Source organism: Dromiciops gliroides, chromosome 2, assembly GCF_019393635.1.
Source record: "Dromiciops gliroides isolate mDroGli1 chromosome 2, mDroGli1.pri, whole genome shotgun sequence".
Taxonomy (NCBI): Eukaryota; Metazoa; Chordata; class Mammalia; order Microbiotheria; family Microbiotheriidae; genus Dromiciops; species Dromiciops gliroides.
In genome coordinates this window covers 470,275,140-470,291,192 of record NC_057862.1, presented here as the reverse complement: position 1 = coordinate 470,291,192, position 16,053 = coordinate 470,275,140, and the positions used below count along the sequence as shown (strand labels likewise).

The 16,053-nt window shown below is 46.0% G+C and overlaps 2 protein-coding genes across 10 annotated transcripts in view; one reads left to right on the top strand and one right to left on the bottom strand.

Annotated features, from left to right (window-relative positions):
* The window catches only part of OTOF (otoferlin), a 185,015-nt gene extending 174,371 nt beyond the window's left edge, over window positions 1-10,644 (top strand). For 4 of the 6 annotated variants that reach the window (XM_043987817.1, XM_043987818.1, XM_043987815.1 and 1 more), the window contains 7 exons: window positions 513-601; window positions 3,868-3,966; window positions 4,263-4,504; window positions 4,794-4,972; window positions 6,505-6,605; window positions 7,874-8,079; window positions 9,364-9,501. In XM_043987817.1, the coding sequence (XP_043843752.1) occupies window positions 513-601; window positions 3,868-3,966; window positions 4,263-4,504; window positions 4,794-4,972; window positions 6,505-6,605; window positions 7,874-8,054 (891 nt within the window). In that variant the 3' untranslated portion in view covers window positions 8,055-8,079; window positions 9,364-9,501. Of the gene's footprint in view, window positions 1-512; window positions 602-3,867; window positions 3,967-4,262; window positions 4,505-4,793; window positions 4,973-6,504; window positions 6,606-7,873; window positions 8,080-9,363 lie in introns of all 6 variants that reach the window. The other 2 variants (XM_043987816.1, XM_043987814.1) reach the window with 1 other exon arrangement.
* Window positions 10,645-12,355: 1,711 nt separating this feature from the next.
* DRC1 (dynein regulatory complex subunit 1) overlaps window positions 12,356-16,053 on the bottom strand; it is a 52,612-nt gene continuing 48,914 nt past the window's right edge. For 2 of the 4 annotated variants that reach the window (XM_043986705.1, XM_043986706.1), the window contains 3 exons: window positions 15,520-15,669; window positions 14,483-14,585; window positions 12,356-12,574 (listed from right to left, as the gene is read on the bottom strand). In XM_043986705.1, the coding sequence (XP_043842640.1) occupies window positions 12,518-12,574; window positions 14,483-14,585; window positions 15,520-15,669 (310 nt within the window). In that variant the 3' untranslated portion in view covers window positions 12,356-12,517. Of the gene's footprint in view, window positions 12,575-14,482; window positions 14,590-15,519; window positions 15,670-16,053 lie in introns of all 4 variants that reach the window. The other 2 variants (XR_006354919.1, XM_043986708.1) reach the window with 2 other exon arrangements.

Here is a 16,053-nt window from a genome sequence, read left to right as displayed (position 1 = left end):
TTAGAGATGGGAGTGGGGGGAATGGATAGGAATAGGGGATATATTTCCTTCATCCCATCCACCCATCAATCTTCTTTGTGCCTGGGTTGTGGAGCCCTAAGCTTTCTGAAGCTCATACAGAACTGTAGCTAGGACAGGATATCTGGGGTTTTGTCTCAAGAAGGGGTGCACTCCATACCCTCTATCTCTGCCTTTGGGGCCCCTCCAGCCTACAACAAGAGGATTGATTCCATTCCACTGCCCTCCCCCAGGATGCTACCCTCAGCCTCTGAACCTGCTATGACCATCAGACACAACTTCACACAGCTTTTGCCTTTCCATCCCACAACTTTTTGCCTGGTGTTAAATGAGTCTAGTTACAGTTCTGCAGGACAGAGAGAAGGAAGGGCTGAGGGAAGAAATGAGGGGTAGAATACCTGGTTCTATGGGTATAGAAGTGGGGGCAGGTTCTGAAAGAAGTTTAGGCTCTGTCAAAGCAAAAGCAGAGGCCACAACATCTGTCTCTCTTCCAGGGCCGCCTGGAGCTGTGGGTGGATATGTTCCCCATGGATATGCCTGCTCCTGGGACACCTTTGGACATCTCACCCCGAAAGCCCAAGAAGTGAGCTTGCTAGGGCCCTCTGGCTCTTCTTTCTTTCTTCCAGACTCAGTAATGTTGGCCTTTCCTACCTCAATGGTCCTCATATATCCACCAGAAAGTCCTAGCCTGGTGTCAGTGAGCCAGCACCTGCTGAGCTCCCAGTCTGCACTGATGTGTGGGGGCCTCAAAAGGAGATACACATTTATCAGTCAACAGATATCTATTCAACACCAACTGCTCTACAAAGCCCTAGGCAAATGACAAAGAAGGCACAGTCTTTGCCCTGAAGGAGCTTGAAATTGCAGTAGGAGATATTGGCTGGACATCATTTTACATGCACAGAAACACCCAAGACAGAAACTTGACCATATTTACCTCTAATTTCACCACGAGCGTGGGGGTGGATGTCTGGTACAGCAGAAAGAAAAACAAAGGGCAGGCAATTTCCTGAACCAGTGAAAGCCAGGTTAGGCTAATTTAGGGTAATTTTCTGGAAAGGATGAGTCTTTAGCAATGTTCAAGAAGGAGAGGATGGAGACAATTAGCCAGACCGTAAGGGAAAGTATTTTAGATGAAAGGAAATGACATTTATAATCTTGGAGACATGAAAGAGATAAACATGTACAGGGGATATTTATCTGGCTGAAATGGAAAGAATGACTTATCAGAAATTTATTTATTAGATTTATTTATCAGTCCCCCAGATCCTGAAAGAATTCCATCAAATTGAGTAATAGACTTAAAGACCATCCTGGGTAAAAGGAATTCAGTCTAACCTCTTCATTTTTAATGAGAAGAAACCAATTCTCAGAGAGGTCTGCTGCTGTTTCCAAATCTCAGGGAAGGGGTTGGGTTAAAAAGACTATTAAAAGGGGCAGCTAGGTGGTACAATGGATAAAGCACTGGCCCTGGATTCAGGAGGACCTGAGTTCAAATCCAGCCTCAGACACTTGACACTTATTAGCTGTGTGACCTTGGGCAAGTCACTTAACCGTCATTGCCCCCCCCCAAATAATAAAAAATAAAATTTTAATTTAAAAAAAGACTATTAACAGGTATGAACTTCTTAAGAAAGAAAGGAGAATGACCTGGGGGCTGATAGATAACTGCCACATAGATCTGACTAATGTGACATAGAGTAGGGGAGAAAACCTCAAAGGAAAGAAAAGCTACCTATTGATGGCAGAAGAGGAAGAGTCTGGATATGGTCATGAGAAGCAAGGAGGGATGAGACAAGGAGCAACCAGTACTGAAAACATTGACCAGGGATGTAGGATCTTCTGTAGGAAAGGGGTAGGGGGTTTTATTGGGGGGTAGAGACCAGGTTTTGTGAGTTCAAGAAGATGCAAGAAGTATAAGATAAAGAGATCAAAAACTGTCTCTATTTCCCTTTATATCTTCCCAGAACACCTATCACATACTAACTCACCTATCAAACATGGGGTTGCTTCTGTGTATAGGTCCTGCTTCTCTATCCAGTCCCACTCTGTCCTAACAGTTTTCCTTTCCATAGGCTTCTCCCTCAATCTTAATATGACTTCTCACCTCTGTTTTCCCACTTCCTCCTCTCAAACCTGTCTATAATCCCCTAATTTTGGAATATCAGATTTTTATTCTCATATTAACTTCTTTATTGAGAAAAAGCGCCATACTGGGAAAGAGGAGACCAGTTCTAGTCTCCTCTAGTCTAGACACCACCACTTACTAACACTATGACCTTGAGCAAAAAGTTAGCTTCCCTGAGCCTCAGTTTACCTATCTATACAATGAGAATAATAATCTCTGCCATTACAAGGTTGTTGTAAAGATTTGTAAGATAATGGACATGTAAACCATAGAGCACTTTATATGGGATTATTACTACTAGTATTATTATTACCTCATTTCAGCTTCTTCAGTAGAGTTTAGATAGAAACAGTTCTTAGACATCTCTATCCTATTGTTCTTTCATATTGAATAGTCTATGACTTTTGTACAGATGACTGTACAAAATTACTGCTTTTTTGAATAAAAATATTGGGATGTAAGCTCATTCTCTGCAGGCTCCCCAAAAGCATCCTTGGTACCACTCCAAAGCAGACAGAACAACAGAGATCATATAGACATACCCTATCTTCTTCCAACACGATTTTAATCTCCTCTGTTAGGTGTCTATTTTGAAAGCTACTATGTAGCTGGGAGATTATGAGTATTTCTTGTGTCAACGTCTATTTAAAACTTTGTTCTCTAGTTTTTATGTATGTTGTGTATGTTGTGACCAGACACAACAGTTCAGTAGTCTGTGGTAATGGTCCAGTTACAGTAGTTTAGTTATTCAGGATATCTTGAGATCTATCTATACATGTAGCACAAGGACTTGCTGAATTTCAGCCCTTGGAAGGTAGTGAGCTTCTGGTGCATATCTTTAGCCCTTGGATCATGTCTTGTTAAGTATTTAGTAGCCACTAAGTTTCTGCAAACTGCAGCAATGATGCACAATTTCTACCATTTCTTTGCGTAATCTACATTGGTCACTAAACACATATTCCTCAAGGATAACCCTTTTATAATTTCTAGAGGCAGTGACCTGCTCCTGAATTATCATAAAACCCCCTCCAGCTCTGTAATCAAGTCTGCATGAATCAGTCATTTATTCAATATCCTTGATAACATATTGTTGGCTAAATTCATGTGAATGTTGCCCCTTGAGGGCCTTGTGATTCCATTCTTAAATCTTAACCACTTCATAGACCTCATGTTGAGATTAACCACACACAGACATATATATGCGTGTATAAGTATATATATATATATATGTGTGTGTGTGTGTATGTATATACAAATATATAATATATATGATAAATTCAATGGCCTATATATTTGACCAATCCAAAGGTCTATACTTGATATTAAGTTTTTACCCTTACTTGAAGTGATGCCTGTTTATTCCAGCAGTATTCCTATAGATGTGTGAACTGTTTATCACGTATGTATTTAGTAGTAGCAGTAGTAGAAGGAAAAAAAACAAGAAGAAAAAGTAGTAGTAGCAGTAGTAGTAGTAGTAGTAGTAGTTATTGAGAGACACAGCTTGACATCATGTAATAGATAATTGGCCTTGGAGCCAGGAAGACCTGAGTTCGAGTCATACCTATGACACACAGACAAGCTGGGTGACCCTGGGTAAATGACTTAAACTCTAGATTCCCATAACAACTCTCTAAGAAAAATGAAATTACCCTTTATCACTACTGCTGCCCTTGTTCTTGCTGCTACTGTTATTATTTATTGTTGTTAATATGATTACTCAGGTATGAGCTTCGAGTCATTGTGTGGAACACAGATGAAGTGGTGCTAGAGGATGATGACTTTTTTACAGGGGAAAAATCCAGTGACATCTTTGTGCGGGGGTGAGCAGGGGCACAGTGAGTTTTGAAGGAGAAAGCCTCTTGTGTGGTTAGCTGGGGTAGGGAAGGGAGGACAGAAGGGTCAGGACATCCCTTTGGTGGGGGGGGGGGTGAACAGAAGGCACAATATGTGCACTTTGGTTCCAGAGGAACCTTAGGAGCACCGATCGACCTCCAATGGCTAAGGGAGCATGCCAGGGAAGTGAAGGCCAGGGTAGCTAAAAGGCTGGGCAGAGGTGAGGCCAGGATGGGTTGATGGGTTCCAGGCTCTAAGAGCTTCCATTGCAACCTCTCCACAGGTGGCTGAAGGGGCAGCAAGAAGACAAACAAGATACTGATGTTCACTATCATTCCCTGACTGGTGAGGGGAACTTTAACTGGCGCTACCTGTTCCCCTTTGACTACCTAGCAGCAGAGGAGAAGATCGTCATCTCCAAGAAGGAGTCCATGTTCTCTTGGGACGAGACAGAGTACAAGATTCCTGCTCGGCTCACTTTGCAAATCTGGGATGCGGACCACTTCTCTGCCGACGACTTCTTGGGTGCGACCAGAGAGGAGCAAGAGAGAAGGGAACCACGCATAGAAGAGGAAAACTAGGGGATACAGGAAAAGGCAGGGGGAAGGGGATAGACAAAAAGAGGTGGAGGCCAGAGAGAAAAAAAGGAGACTGAGATCCTGTGAGAGATACAAAAAGGATGTGGTGACCCAGAGCAGAGGAACTGGGATGAAAAGGGAGCTCGAATTCTCTGGATAGTTTCCACCCTAGCAAATTGGAGTGGGGTACTTGGCAGAAAGATACACTGAACACCTCAATGCTCTCTTTGCAACAGGTGCCATTGAGCTGGACCTGAACAGATTCCCTCGAGGCGCCAAGACAGCCAAGCAGTGCTCCATGGAGATGGCCACTGGGGAGGTGGAAGTACCTTTGGTCTCCATCTTCAAACAGAAGCGTGTCAAAGGCTGGTGGCCCTTGTTGGCCCGCAATGAGAATGATGAGTTTGAGCTTACGGTGAGCATGACATCTTTAGGCATAATAAGGATAGGAGTAGAAAATGAACAGGGAAAGCAGTTGATCAATCAACATTTATTAATTGCCAATATAAAGAATTAATTGTTATTTGAGGTTTTTATGTTTCCACACGCACTGGCCTGGGGCTTCCCAAACCGCACGGTGCTCCACCCACTGGTTGTAGCGTTGCAATGGCACTGGCACCTCACGTCATCACCACTCACCAACGCCTACATGGGCCTGGCAAAATTATGATTGGAAGCCTAGTGAGGGAAGTCATGTGACTGTCAGAGCGGCCATCCAATTGGCTGGGAGCTGGGGGGGGGGGGTTCTGGGATTGGGGGAGGAGAATTCACCATTCTAGCTGGACACTGGAAGGCAATAGGAGTTCTGCTATGTATTCTCAGTTGATTCCTGGGCGGTGGTATTTCTTCAGGTTGTATAATTTCCCTTTCCCCATTTTATATCATTTCCCTTGATCCTACTGATCCTGTTTGTGTTGTTTTTTTTTTAAGTTTGTTCTTGTTAAAATAAATCCTATTCTGTTTTGAGGGAGGTTTCCGGTCTCCTTCCTTGCCCCAATATTGCGGTGAGCCGCTTAGCTAACACTCACCAGTTAAAAATTGGTCCCCACACCTATTATGTGCCAGGCATTTTACTAAGCATTGGGGATACAACAAGAAGCAAAAGATAGGCCCTGCCTTCAAGGAGCTTACAATCTAATATGGGAAACAACATGCAAATATTTACAAAGCAAGTTGCATATAGGATAAATAGTAAATAATTAACAGGGGGAAAGGCACTGGAACTAAAAGGGATTAAAGAGGCTTCTTGTAGAAAGTGAGATTTTGAGGGCAGCTAGGTGGCGCAGTAGATGAACTGACCCTGGATTCAGGAGGAGGACCCAAGTTCAAATCCAACCTCAGACACTTGACACTTACTAGCTGTGTAACCCTAGGCAAGTCATTTAACCCTCACTGCCCCGGAAAAAAAAAAAAGAAAGAAAGAAAGAAAAAAGTGGGATTTTAGGGGCATCTAGGTGGCACAGTAGATAAAGCACCAGCCTTGGATTCAGGAGAACCTGAGTTCAAATCCAAACTCAGACACTCGACACTTGACTGTGTGACCCTAGGCAAGTCACTTAACCCTCATTGCCCTGCCTCCCCCCAAAAAAGTGGGATTTTAGTTGGGACTTAAAGAAGCCCAAGAGCTCATTAGGCAGAGCAGAGGAACAGTTCCGGACATGGGAAACATCCAGAGAAAATGCCAGGAGCCAAGAGATGGAGTGTCTTATTTGTGGAACTGCCCGGAGACCACTAGAGGGAAGAACTATAGAACTGGGGGATTGGGTAAGTCCCGATGAATTGGGATTTCATGGTGCTGAGACCTGGGTACATGTAGCAGATTGCAAGGATCGAGGCAAGCTCCCTCTTCCTAGGAAGAAGTGGGGACCAAGAAAGCTCAGTGAATAGTGGTGAGCATGACTACTTGACTGAATTTGGCAGTGATTATGAAACTGTATATCTCTCTAGGGGAAAGTGGAGGCAGAGTTGCATCTATTAACTGCTGAGGAGGCAGAGAAGAACCCTGTGGGCTTAGCCCGCAATGAACCAGACCCTCTGGAGAAACCTAAGTAAGTTGCTCTTCTCTTCCCTTTCAGCCCTTCCCAACCCTTCATTCCTTTCTCCCACTTACAGTAAAGAACTTCTGAGTATACTACCTTCTTCCCCCAGAACACTGCGGTCTGGCCCATTTCCTAGATGTTTCAATTCTGTTAATATTTTGAGACTTCAAAATGCCCCAGGCTTGGGGGCAGCTAGGTGGCGCAGTGGATAAAGCACCAGCCCTGGATTCAGGAGGACCTGAGTTCAAATCCGGCCTCAGACACTTGACACTTACTAGCTGTGTGACCCTGGGCAAGTCATTGCCCCGCCAAAAAAAAAATTACCTAGGCCTGAGAAATTGGGGGGAGGGGGGTATGGGGGAGTTGTCTGGGACATTGGAAAAGGTTCTAGATCTCGAATTGGGGAACCTAAATTTGAATCCCAGCTCTTGAATCCCTCTCACTTATGTGACCTTGACCACATCACCAAGTGCCTCTTGGCCTCAGTTTCCTTCTCTGTAAAATGAAGATGAAATGCTAAAATCTCTTCCAGCTCTAATCTATGATCTCATGATCTTAAGACCAGATAGTCTGAGGACCCATTCCTAGAAGAGAGTGACCAGACCAGAAACAGTCACTAGGACCGAGAAAGTTCTAGAAGGAAGTTCTTCCCCAGTCCTCATCTTCCTATTTGTTCCTCTCCTATCTGCAGGACTGACGCTGCACAAAACTCCCATCCTCCCCTCTCTTCTTCCAGTCCAGGTGCCCTACTCAGGTGTTCAGTGTCTTTATCTTCTCTTTCTGCCTCCTCCCACTTCTCTAACCCTGATCTCAGGAAAGAAGTTAAAAAACTCCTATTCAGATAAAAAATGGTTGACAGAGCTACAATCTGTTGCTTTTTTCCAGGAAGATATACATTACCAGATATAAAGGCCAAAATGACACTCTGCAGAATTTGGGCCATCACCCACAATAACCAGAGGAGATATTTTGAGAGTTGGGGATTCCTCTGGGGTCTGCCTTTCCTGTATCTTTAGTCTCTCTCTGCACCCTCCTACTCCTGCCTTCCCTTTTCCTGCATTTTTTTCTCTCCAATATTGCCCTTCGTTGTTTTTTTTCTTTTTTTGTGGGGCAATGAAGGTTAAGTGACTTGCCCAGGGTCACACAGCTAGTAAATGTCAAGTATCTGAGGCCAGATTTGAACTCAGGTCCTCCTGAATCCAGGGCTGGTGCTTTATCCACTGAGCCACCAAGCTGCCCCCTGCCCTTCATCTTCTGTTTCCTCTCATCACCCCCAGCCGGCCTGACACGAGCTTCATCTGGTTTTTGAATCCTCTCAAGTCTGCTCGTTACTTCCTGTGGCACACGTATCGCTGGTTTCTGCTCAAGATCCTGCTGCTGGTGCTGCTGCTTCTCCTCATTGGCCTCTTTCTCTACTCTGTGCCTGGCTACCTGGTCAAGAAAATCATTGGTGCCTAAGCGACCTTTAGTCCTCAGTGGTCTGGTACTTCTCTTTGCCTTCTTCTCCAAGGACTCCGCTGCTGGAAAGAGCAGGCCATCCCTCCTTTCCTTTCCTTCTTCTCTTCCCTTCCCCTATCTTTCCCTTCCTTGTGGATATAGGGGGAATTCTCCAAAGGAATTATGAACCCAGTCTTTACAGCAGACTAAAACACAGAGAGAAAAGCACTACCCCGGGGACCAAATAGAACCTAAGAACTCAGGCTCCCTCGGTGATAGTTTCGATGAAATTCAGTCTAAACATTTGCTATGTTTCTGGTATCTTTAACTTCAGCAAACTTTAACTCAGGTTTATTAAGTGCCTATCATGTACAGGGTGCTTAAATTACCAAAAAAAAAAAAATTGTCCCTGCCTTCAAGGAGCTTACAGCCTACTGTACTGTGTACAACAAGCCCACAGATATGTAAATACAAAATAATTTCAAGACGGGGAAAGCATCAACCACTGGGGAGACCAGGAGAGAATTCATCCAGCGGGTAGCACCTTAACTGTGCTTGGAAGGAAGCTAGGGATTCTACAAGGCCGAGGTGAAGAGGGAGTGTATTCCAGACACATGAGACCACCTGTGCAAAGGCAGAGGTGGGAGATGGGAGATGGAACGTCTTATGTAGGGTGCCAGGTGCTGGCAGTACAAATGTGAAAAACCAAATGGTTCCTCCCTAGGAGGATAAGACATGTACACAAAAAATCATACAAGTTAGAATATAATTCAATGCCTAGAAGGAGTCAGGCATCAGAAGACTGAGAGAGGAAGGAAGGGAATCACTTCTAGTTAGGGTTTATGGAGACAGTGTCAATTGACCTGTGACTTTGAGGATGAAAATTTTTGCAGCCCGTGATGCGGAGGAATAATTTTGTTTCCAACATGCAGGATAGCCTACAGCGGCAGGAGAGGGCAGGCCAGGATTGGATAATGTCAGCTAGTGCCGTCTGGAGTGATAAAAACAGTAGCCTGAATTTATAGCATGCTTTAAGACAAGGGCAGTGCTTAGCATACATTATCTAATTTGGACTTTGCAACAACCTTGTGAGATAAGTGCTATCATTACATGCTCTTGGAAAAGACTCAGTACCTTCCAAAGCCAGTCACACAACCATCTGAAGCAAGATTTGAACTCCTATCTTCCTGCCTCCAAGCCCAGTGCTCCACACACAGTCTGTCTACAGATGCAGAGACCAATGGCCAAGTGATCCCAGCCGCTGGCTGAGTAAGGATGAGCTGGGTACTCTGTAAAACGTCCCAACACTTATTCTTTTTCCTCTCCCTAGCCGGCCCGATACTGCCTTCGTCTGGTTCCTCAACCCCCTGAAGTCCATCAAGTACCTCATCTGCACCCGGTACAAGTGGCTCATTATCAAGATTGTGCTGGCCTTGCTGGGGCTGCTCATGCTCGCCCTCTTTCTCTACAGCCTCCCCGGCTACATGGTCAAGAAGCTCCTAGGGGCCTGAGTGCCCCCCTCCCCCTCCCCTGGGCCCGGCTGTGTCTGTGTTTGGAATTTCTGCGTTTTGAACTGTTTGTCTTCTCCCTCGGGGGCCCACGGAGTGACCCAATAGCAAAGTGAGCTCTGTGGGCTCCCTGGGAGACCCGAGGTTTCAGAGGCCTCCCCTCCCTCTTGTTTGGTCCCTACATTATTCATTCTGACTCCAGGGCTGCTGCTCCCATCAGCCCAGATCCAAGCGGTGAGGCTGCCAGAGCAAGGAATGGGTGTAAACTAGATGACACCCCCTTCCCTCACACACACACTTTGTCAAGGTCTAGACTTGGTGATGGAAATCCACAATTTGGTTGCAACCTCGTAACCCTTCCCAGAGTCACTGCAGGGCCCTGAACAGTAGTTTGCATAATTATCACCAACCAAAAATCTCTGTGAGCCCCAGGCTTCCAGGGGATGATGTCACAGGAAGATGCAAACCAAGATACACAGGCCCACACTAAACCCTCCCCTTCTCCCTCCCCCTCCCCCTCCATGCTGAATCACCCCATTCCAGGAATACCTTTGCTACAGTAAAAGCACAGGGGACCTTTGTCCTCCAGAAGTGGGACAGAGATCTCTGCCCTTCTCCCAATGCCCTCCAATTCCTACTTTCGCCCTGGTTCCTCTTTGTCAGGCATGGCTGGTTCTCCCCCAAAGGAAAAAATAAAAGGGATCTCCCTATTTCCCTTGTGATATGCCCGGTTTTGCCAATGTGGATCATAGGACCCTGTTCTCCCTGAGATTTTTAACCTTCCTCATGTGAGTCCCTGTGCCTGCACACCCTTCTCCAAGGCACTGACCTCAGCCCCTCCTGAAGCTCCCGCTGCCCAGCCCAGTCCCCTGACAGCCCTGGACTTGGAGTATGCTGAGAATGACTTCAGCCCCATGGTTCCCAACCTCTCTCCAGGCCCGCCCTCCCCCCTCCGCTGTCTGTCTGACTGCTGCTTGCTCTTCCTAAGTCATGTTCTCCCTGCTTGGAGATGGTGCAGAAAGCACTTCTCCGTTCATGTTTGGGTTGTGTTCCTATTGGGTTTTTCATCTTTGGATGTTTTTTTTTCCTCTCTGAATAAAAGAAACCAAATATCTGAGCTGTCTGCTCCCAAGGAGATAAGATCTCATGAAATACATAAAGTGTGGGGGGGGGCGGGGAGAGGGGGCTGAGGGACAGAGGGAGGGTAAGCATTTACTAAGTGTTTTTACAAATAACTCATCTGATCCTCTCAACAACCCTGGGAAGTAGGTGCCCATTTTACAATTGAAGAAACCCTGCAGCCAGAGGTGAAATGACTTGCCCAGAGTCACATAGCTAGTGTCTGAGGCTAGGCTTGAACTCAGGTCTTCCTGACTCCAGACCCAGGGCCCTATTCTCTGTGCCCAACTAGTTGCCTCTACATCAGGTGCAGTGTGGATTTTGTAAGCTAGGCACACAATAGGCAACTATAGCTGTTGCTCCTTGTGAAACACCTCTCCCTCAATATCTCCCAGTCCCCCTTGCTGTTAATTATTGCTGAGTCCAGAAGATTTTCCCTTTCTTTTTCTCTCCTGGCCTGGTGGAACTCTGACTTGCCCCCTCCTTCTCTAGCCAGGTAAGCAGACCTTCCTCTGTTTCAGATGAGACAAGATCAGGGTTAAAAAAAACAACAGCAACAAAAACAAAAACATACTATAGAATTAAAGGGGAAACATCAAAAGAAAGCATAGGGGCAGCAAGGTGGCGCAGTGGATAGAGCAACAGCCCTGGAGTCAGGAGGACCCGAGTTCAAATCCGGCCTCAGACACAACACTTACTAGCTGTGTGACCCTAGGCAAGTCACTTAACCCCAATTGCCTCACCAAAAAAACAAAGTATAAAACTTTCAAGAAGAGAGTTACATGCTCATGAAAATGGACTTCTATAGATCTCTTGGGGGGCCTTCCTCAAGCCCCTCTTATCTACATCACTCCCCTGCTCTTCCCTCATACCTCCCGCCTTGGTAAGGGAGAGGGTAACCGGCCTGAGAAAGTTGGCAGCTCACCCCATTTATAAGAACAGTCAGAGGCAGTAGAGGAGTAGACAAGGCCAGAAACCTGGGGAGAGATGTTCTTGCTTCTGACATTGGTTTCCTTCCGGGGTGGTAGACAGAAATAGAAAAGAAATAAACTATCTAAACACCCACCCTGGCACCAAAACCTTTAGGCCCCAGGGTCTTTTGACATGATCACCCTGCACACCAAGAGCCCTTAGCTCATGACGGGTCACCCCTGGGAGGACTAGAACGGTTAGAAAAATCACTTGAGTCTCACTTAGGTAGGAGTTATCAACCTTGAGACATAGCTAACAGTGTGGACCCTGACGTGAAGGTAGAAAGGTCTGGGGGTGGTGAGGAATAAACTAGTCCCAAATTATCCTTAATCTAAAGGATTTTAGTTTCCAGGGTCAATATGAACAAGATCTTAAGGACCTGAACTACTCCAGAACCACCCCCCCCCAAATCATACAAATAGCCTAAATTCCCAGAGTTCCCTGCACCAGATGTCCAGGGTTCTGCCACAAATGTATCTATGGGTCTGTGTTAGAACTGGGCTGGTTTCCAAGGGTAGGGAAAATGCCAAGGGTCAAGGCTGCTTTTGTTCAGGGGCAACTGGCATTTGTTCTGTCCCCACAGAAGATTCCAGGATTTGATTCTCCTGCATGGACACAGGAAGAGTCTATGGTGCAGGGTACAAATCAATTTATGAAACTGGAGTTTGCTTCTTTAAAGAGAGTCAGCCATAGTTTTTAAAGACTTTTATTGCAACTGCAAGCTATTAATTCCCTATGCACAGTGACTTGCATCAACATGCAACAAGACACAAAGAAGAGCTTCAGAAAGTTTAAACAAACAGTTCTGTAATGGTCCCCAGAGAAGCAGGGCCCCATCACCAGCCTGGGATCCATCCACCATACCCACCTGAGGCCCTGGATTTCCTATTTCATGGGTGCTTGAAATACCTGGGTGGGAGGGACTTGTAACTCAACGTTTATCTGGGGAAAAAAGAGAAAGAGAAACAAAGGCTGTACTATTTATCCTTGTTTTGGTTTGTTTTTTTGTGGTTGTTTTTGGTGGGGTTTTTGGGTGGGGCAACGAGGGTTAAGTGACTTGCCCAAGGTCACACAGCTAGTACTTGTCAAGTGTCTGAGGCCGGATTTTGAACTCATGTCCTCCTGACTCCAGGGCTGGTGCTTTATCCACTGAGCCACCTAGCTGCCCCCATGTGCTATTTATCCTTAAGTGACTCCTCTCGGATCTTCTTACCATTCCCATCTTGGGACCAGGTGGTACACATCAGTTGGACCTGGCATTGCTTGGGCTGCCCATTTCTAGGACATGCCCCAACTCCTTTGGCCTTCACTTCTGTTGTCTGGACATTAGAATGCCAAGGGCATGATCATGTACTCTGCCAAGGCTTTCTTTTTGTAAGATCACACTCCTCCTTTAGCTTTAGTTACATCCACCTGTAGATTCGGCCTCCATCAAAGTTGTGAACCTTTCTTTCTGGGGTGCTTGTTCCCCTTCCTCCCTCCTCTGCTCCCAATCCTTATAGGACACGTTGGTGGAAAAATAACTCATACAGACCGGCAAATGTCTGACCAAGTGTGGCTGGATTAATTTAAAGCTATTATAACACTCCCACGCCAGCAGCACCACTGCCACAGATGAAAAGAGGGAATATGAAGTAAAATTCTGTTGTGAGTGGGAGAGGTTTCCTTTTGAGGAGTTCAGGGCTCGGAAAGAGATTTCTGCAGCTTATTGGTTCAGGCACTGCCTGAACAATGAGAGCTGCCCAAGAATGTGCTCCCCTCACTGAACATCCTCAAAGGGCAGCTAGGTGGCACAGTGGATAGAGCACAGGCCTTGGAGTCAGGAAGACCTGAGTTCAAATCCAGCCTGACACTAGCTGTGCAACCCTGGGCAAGTCACTAAACCCTGTTTGCCTCAGTTTCCTTGTCTGTAAAGTGAGCTGGAGAAGGGAATGGCAAACTACTCCAGTATCTTTGCCAAGATCCAAATGGGGTCCGGAAGACGTTTCCTGACTGAAACGACTAAACAACAAGAGATCCTCAAACAGAGACCTCTTCTTAGGGATGTTGTGGATAGGATTCATGCTCTAGAGAGGGGTTGGATGAGATGACCTCTGAGATCTCTGCCCAGATCTGAGGGTCTTATGATTCTACGTTGGTTTGGACAGCCTGGTAACCCTGGATTGATGATTCTTCCAACCAGTTCCTAAGTGAACTAAACTACTGGCAAGAAGGATTTCCCTCTGATGAAAAGAATCAAAACACACCTACATCAAGGGGGACGTCATCACCCTCATCATTATATCTAGCATTAATACAGAGCTTTAAGGCTTGCAAAGCATTTTCCATACATGAGCTCATTTTATCTAACAGAATCTATTTTAAGAGGGAGAGAGGGAAGTCAATCAACTATACATTAGTCAACTGCAAAAGTCAGGCACCTTGCTCCTTCCTGCCCTCAAGGAATTTGAAGAAAAGGAAAAAAAAGTCCCTGCCCTCAAGGAATTTACATTGTATCTGGAGAAGCAAAATGTTCAGGAATAAATAAGTATATCCAAAACAAATACAGGGAGGAGGAGACCAGGAAAGGAGTGCTGTGGGAGGCTGGGCTTGAGTTGAGCATCCAAGGGAGCCAGGGAGAGTAAGAGGCTCCATGAGGAGAGAGTCATGCAGTGTTCATTCCACCGCTTTCCCAAGACAGAGATGATATTGTGTGGCTTTGCCAGCCCTCCAAGCTCCCATCCCTCAAGGGCTTCCTCCTCCTCGGGTCCCACCGCCCACCCATTTCCTGTCTCCCTCCTCTGGCATCATTGGACCAGTCTTCTCCCCTCTCCTCCCCCCTCCCCATTTGGTCCCCATGGTCCAGCTTACCCTGGAATCAATATACTGCTGCAGCAGCATCTGCAGCTCTGTGTTCTGCTGCTCAAGGAACTCGTTGTCATTCAGCAGCTTGGCCCGCTGGGTGAGGATGTTGCTTTCTCGACAAAAAGGGAAAGCCGGTTAATGGTCTGTTTGGCAACTACGTGGTGCAGTGGATAAAACACTGGATTCGGATCCAGGAAGATCTGAGTTCACATCCAGCTTCAAACACTTATTAGATGTGTGACCCTAGACAAGTTGCTCTGCCTCAGTTTCCTCATCTGTAAAATGGGGATTCTAATAATAGCACCTTCTCAGAATTGTTGAGAGGATCAAATGGGGGGCGGGTAGGTGGCGCAGTGGATAGAGCACCGGCCCTGGATTCAGGAGTACCTGAGATCAAATCCGGCCTCAGACACTTGACACTAGCTGTGTGACCCTGGGCAAGTCACTTAACCCCCATTGCCCCTCAAAAAAAAAAAAAGGATCAAATGAGATAATATCTGTAAGGCACTTTGCAAAATTCAAAGCACTTTCTAAAAACTATTATTATTATTATTATTAAATTACTTCCAAGCGCCTCTCTCCTCCAACACTGAGTCTGGTAGGCTTTCATTGTCATTGGATAGCTTTCAGATCATTGCGGGGGAAGGAATGTTCTACCTAGAGGTAAGATTCCATGTATTGGGAACATAGGACCATGCTTTTAGGGCTGCACTTGCTCCTGATCACCCAGCCACCACCAGTGTAGCTTCCCTAAACCAGCAAAATTCAAAGGCAAGTGACTCCGCCACTTGCAAGGAATCTGAACGAAGGACTAAGAGAACTGAACGTGAAGCCATGACTGGGCGAGTGCCATCTTCCATTGTACCACCAGAGGCTCCCCTTTCCACTTAAATGCAGCATTTTCATCTAAAACTTCCTTCAGACTAAGGAGCCCGTGGATGTGGTGATTGGACTCTCCAGCTCCAGGTCTTAATTCCATTTTCTTCAGAGCTGGACAGTGCTAAGGAAGGGGGAGGAGGATCCCCCAGGGTACATGTACTCACTGGTACTTCTGGAAGGCGTCAATCAGCGCATCCCACAGCTTCTGTCTCTGGAGAGGGATGATGTAACATAGGGCCTCCCAGTATTCTGAGTCCTTGGAGTCATCCCGTATCTCTCTGCGTGTCACGATTTTTAATGGCATTGGAGATTCCCTAAAGGATAAACAGCACTAGTTCCCAGATATGCCTACCTCATAGCACCAAGCCCCTGGCCCTGTACGATAGGAAGTCTTTTGCTTCTTGCCACCCACAGCCTCCTCATTCAAGTGCATTACTATATAAGAAAGAAATGATGGGAGACAATGGGCATCTCTTGTAGTAAAGTGAGTCTAATTTTTCCTGGGGGGTTAACATACTTTTTCTTTCTACAAATGTATCGTCGGCATTCAGTTCACTAACTTGTTATTTTATTTAACCAGTTTTGCTGCTTATAGCCAAGGGGACTGGACTGATCACTAGAGCATCTTAGAGCTATGGGCCACTGGCTTCCAGTCTTCCCAAAGGTTCCTTAGTGCTACAATCGGATGCTTATAGCTA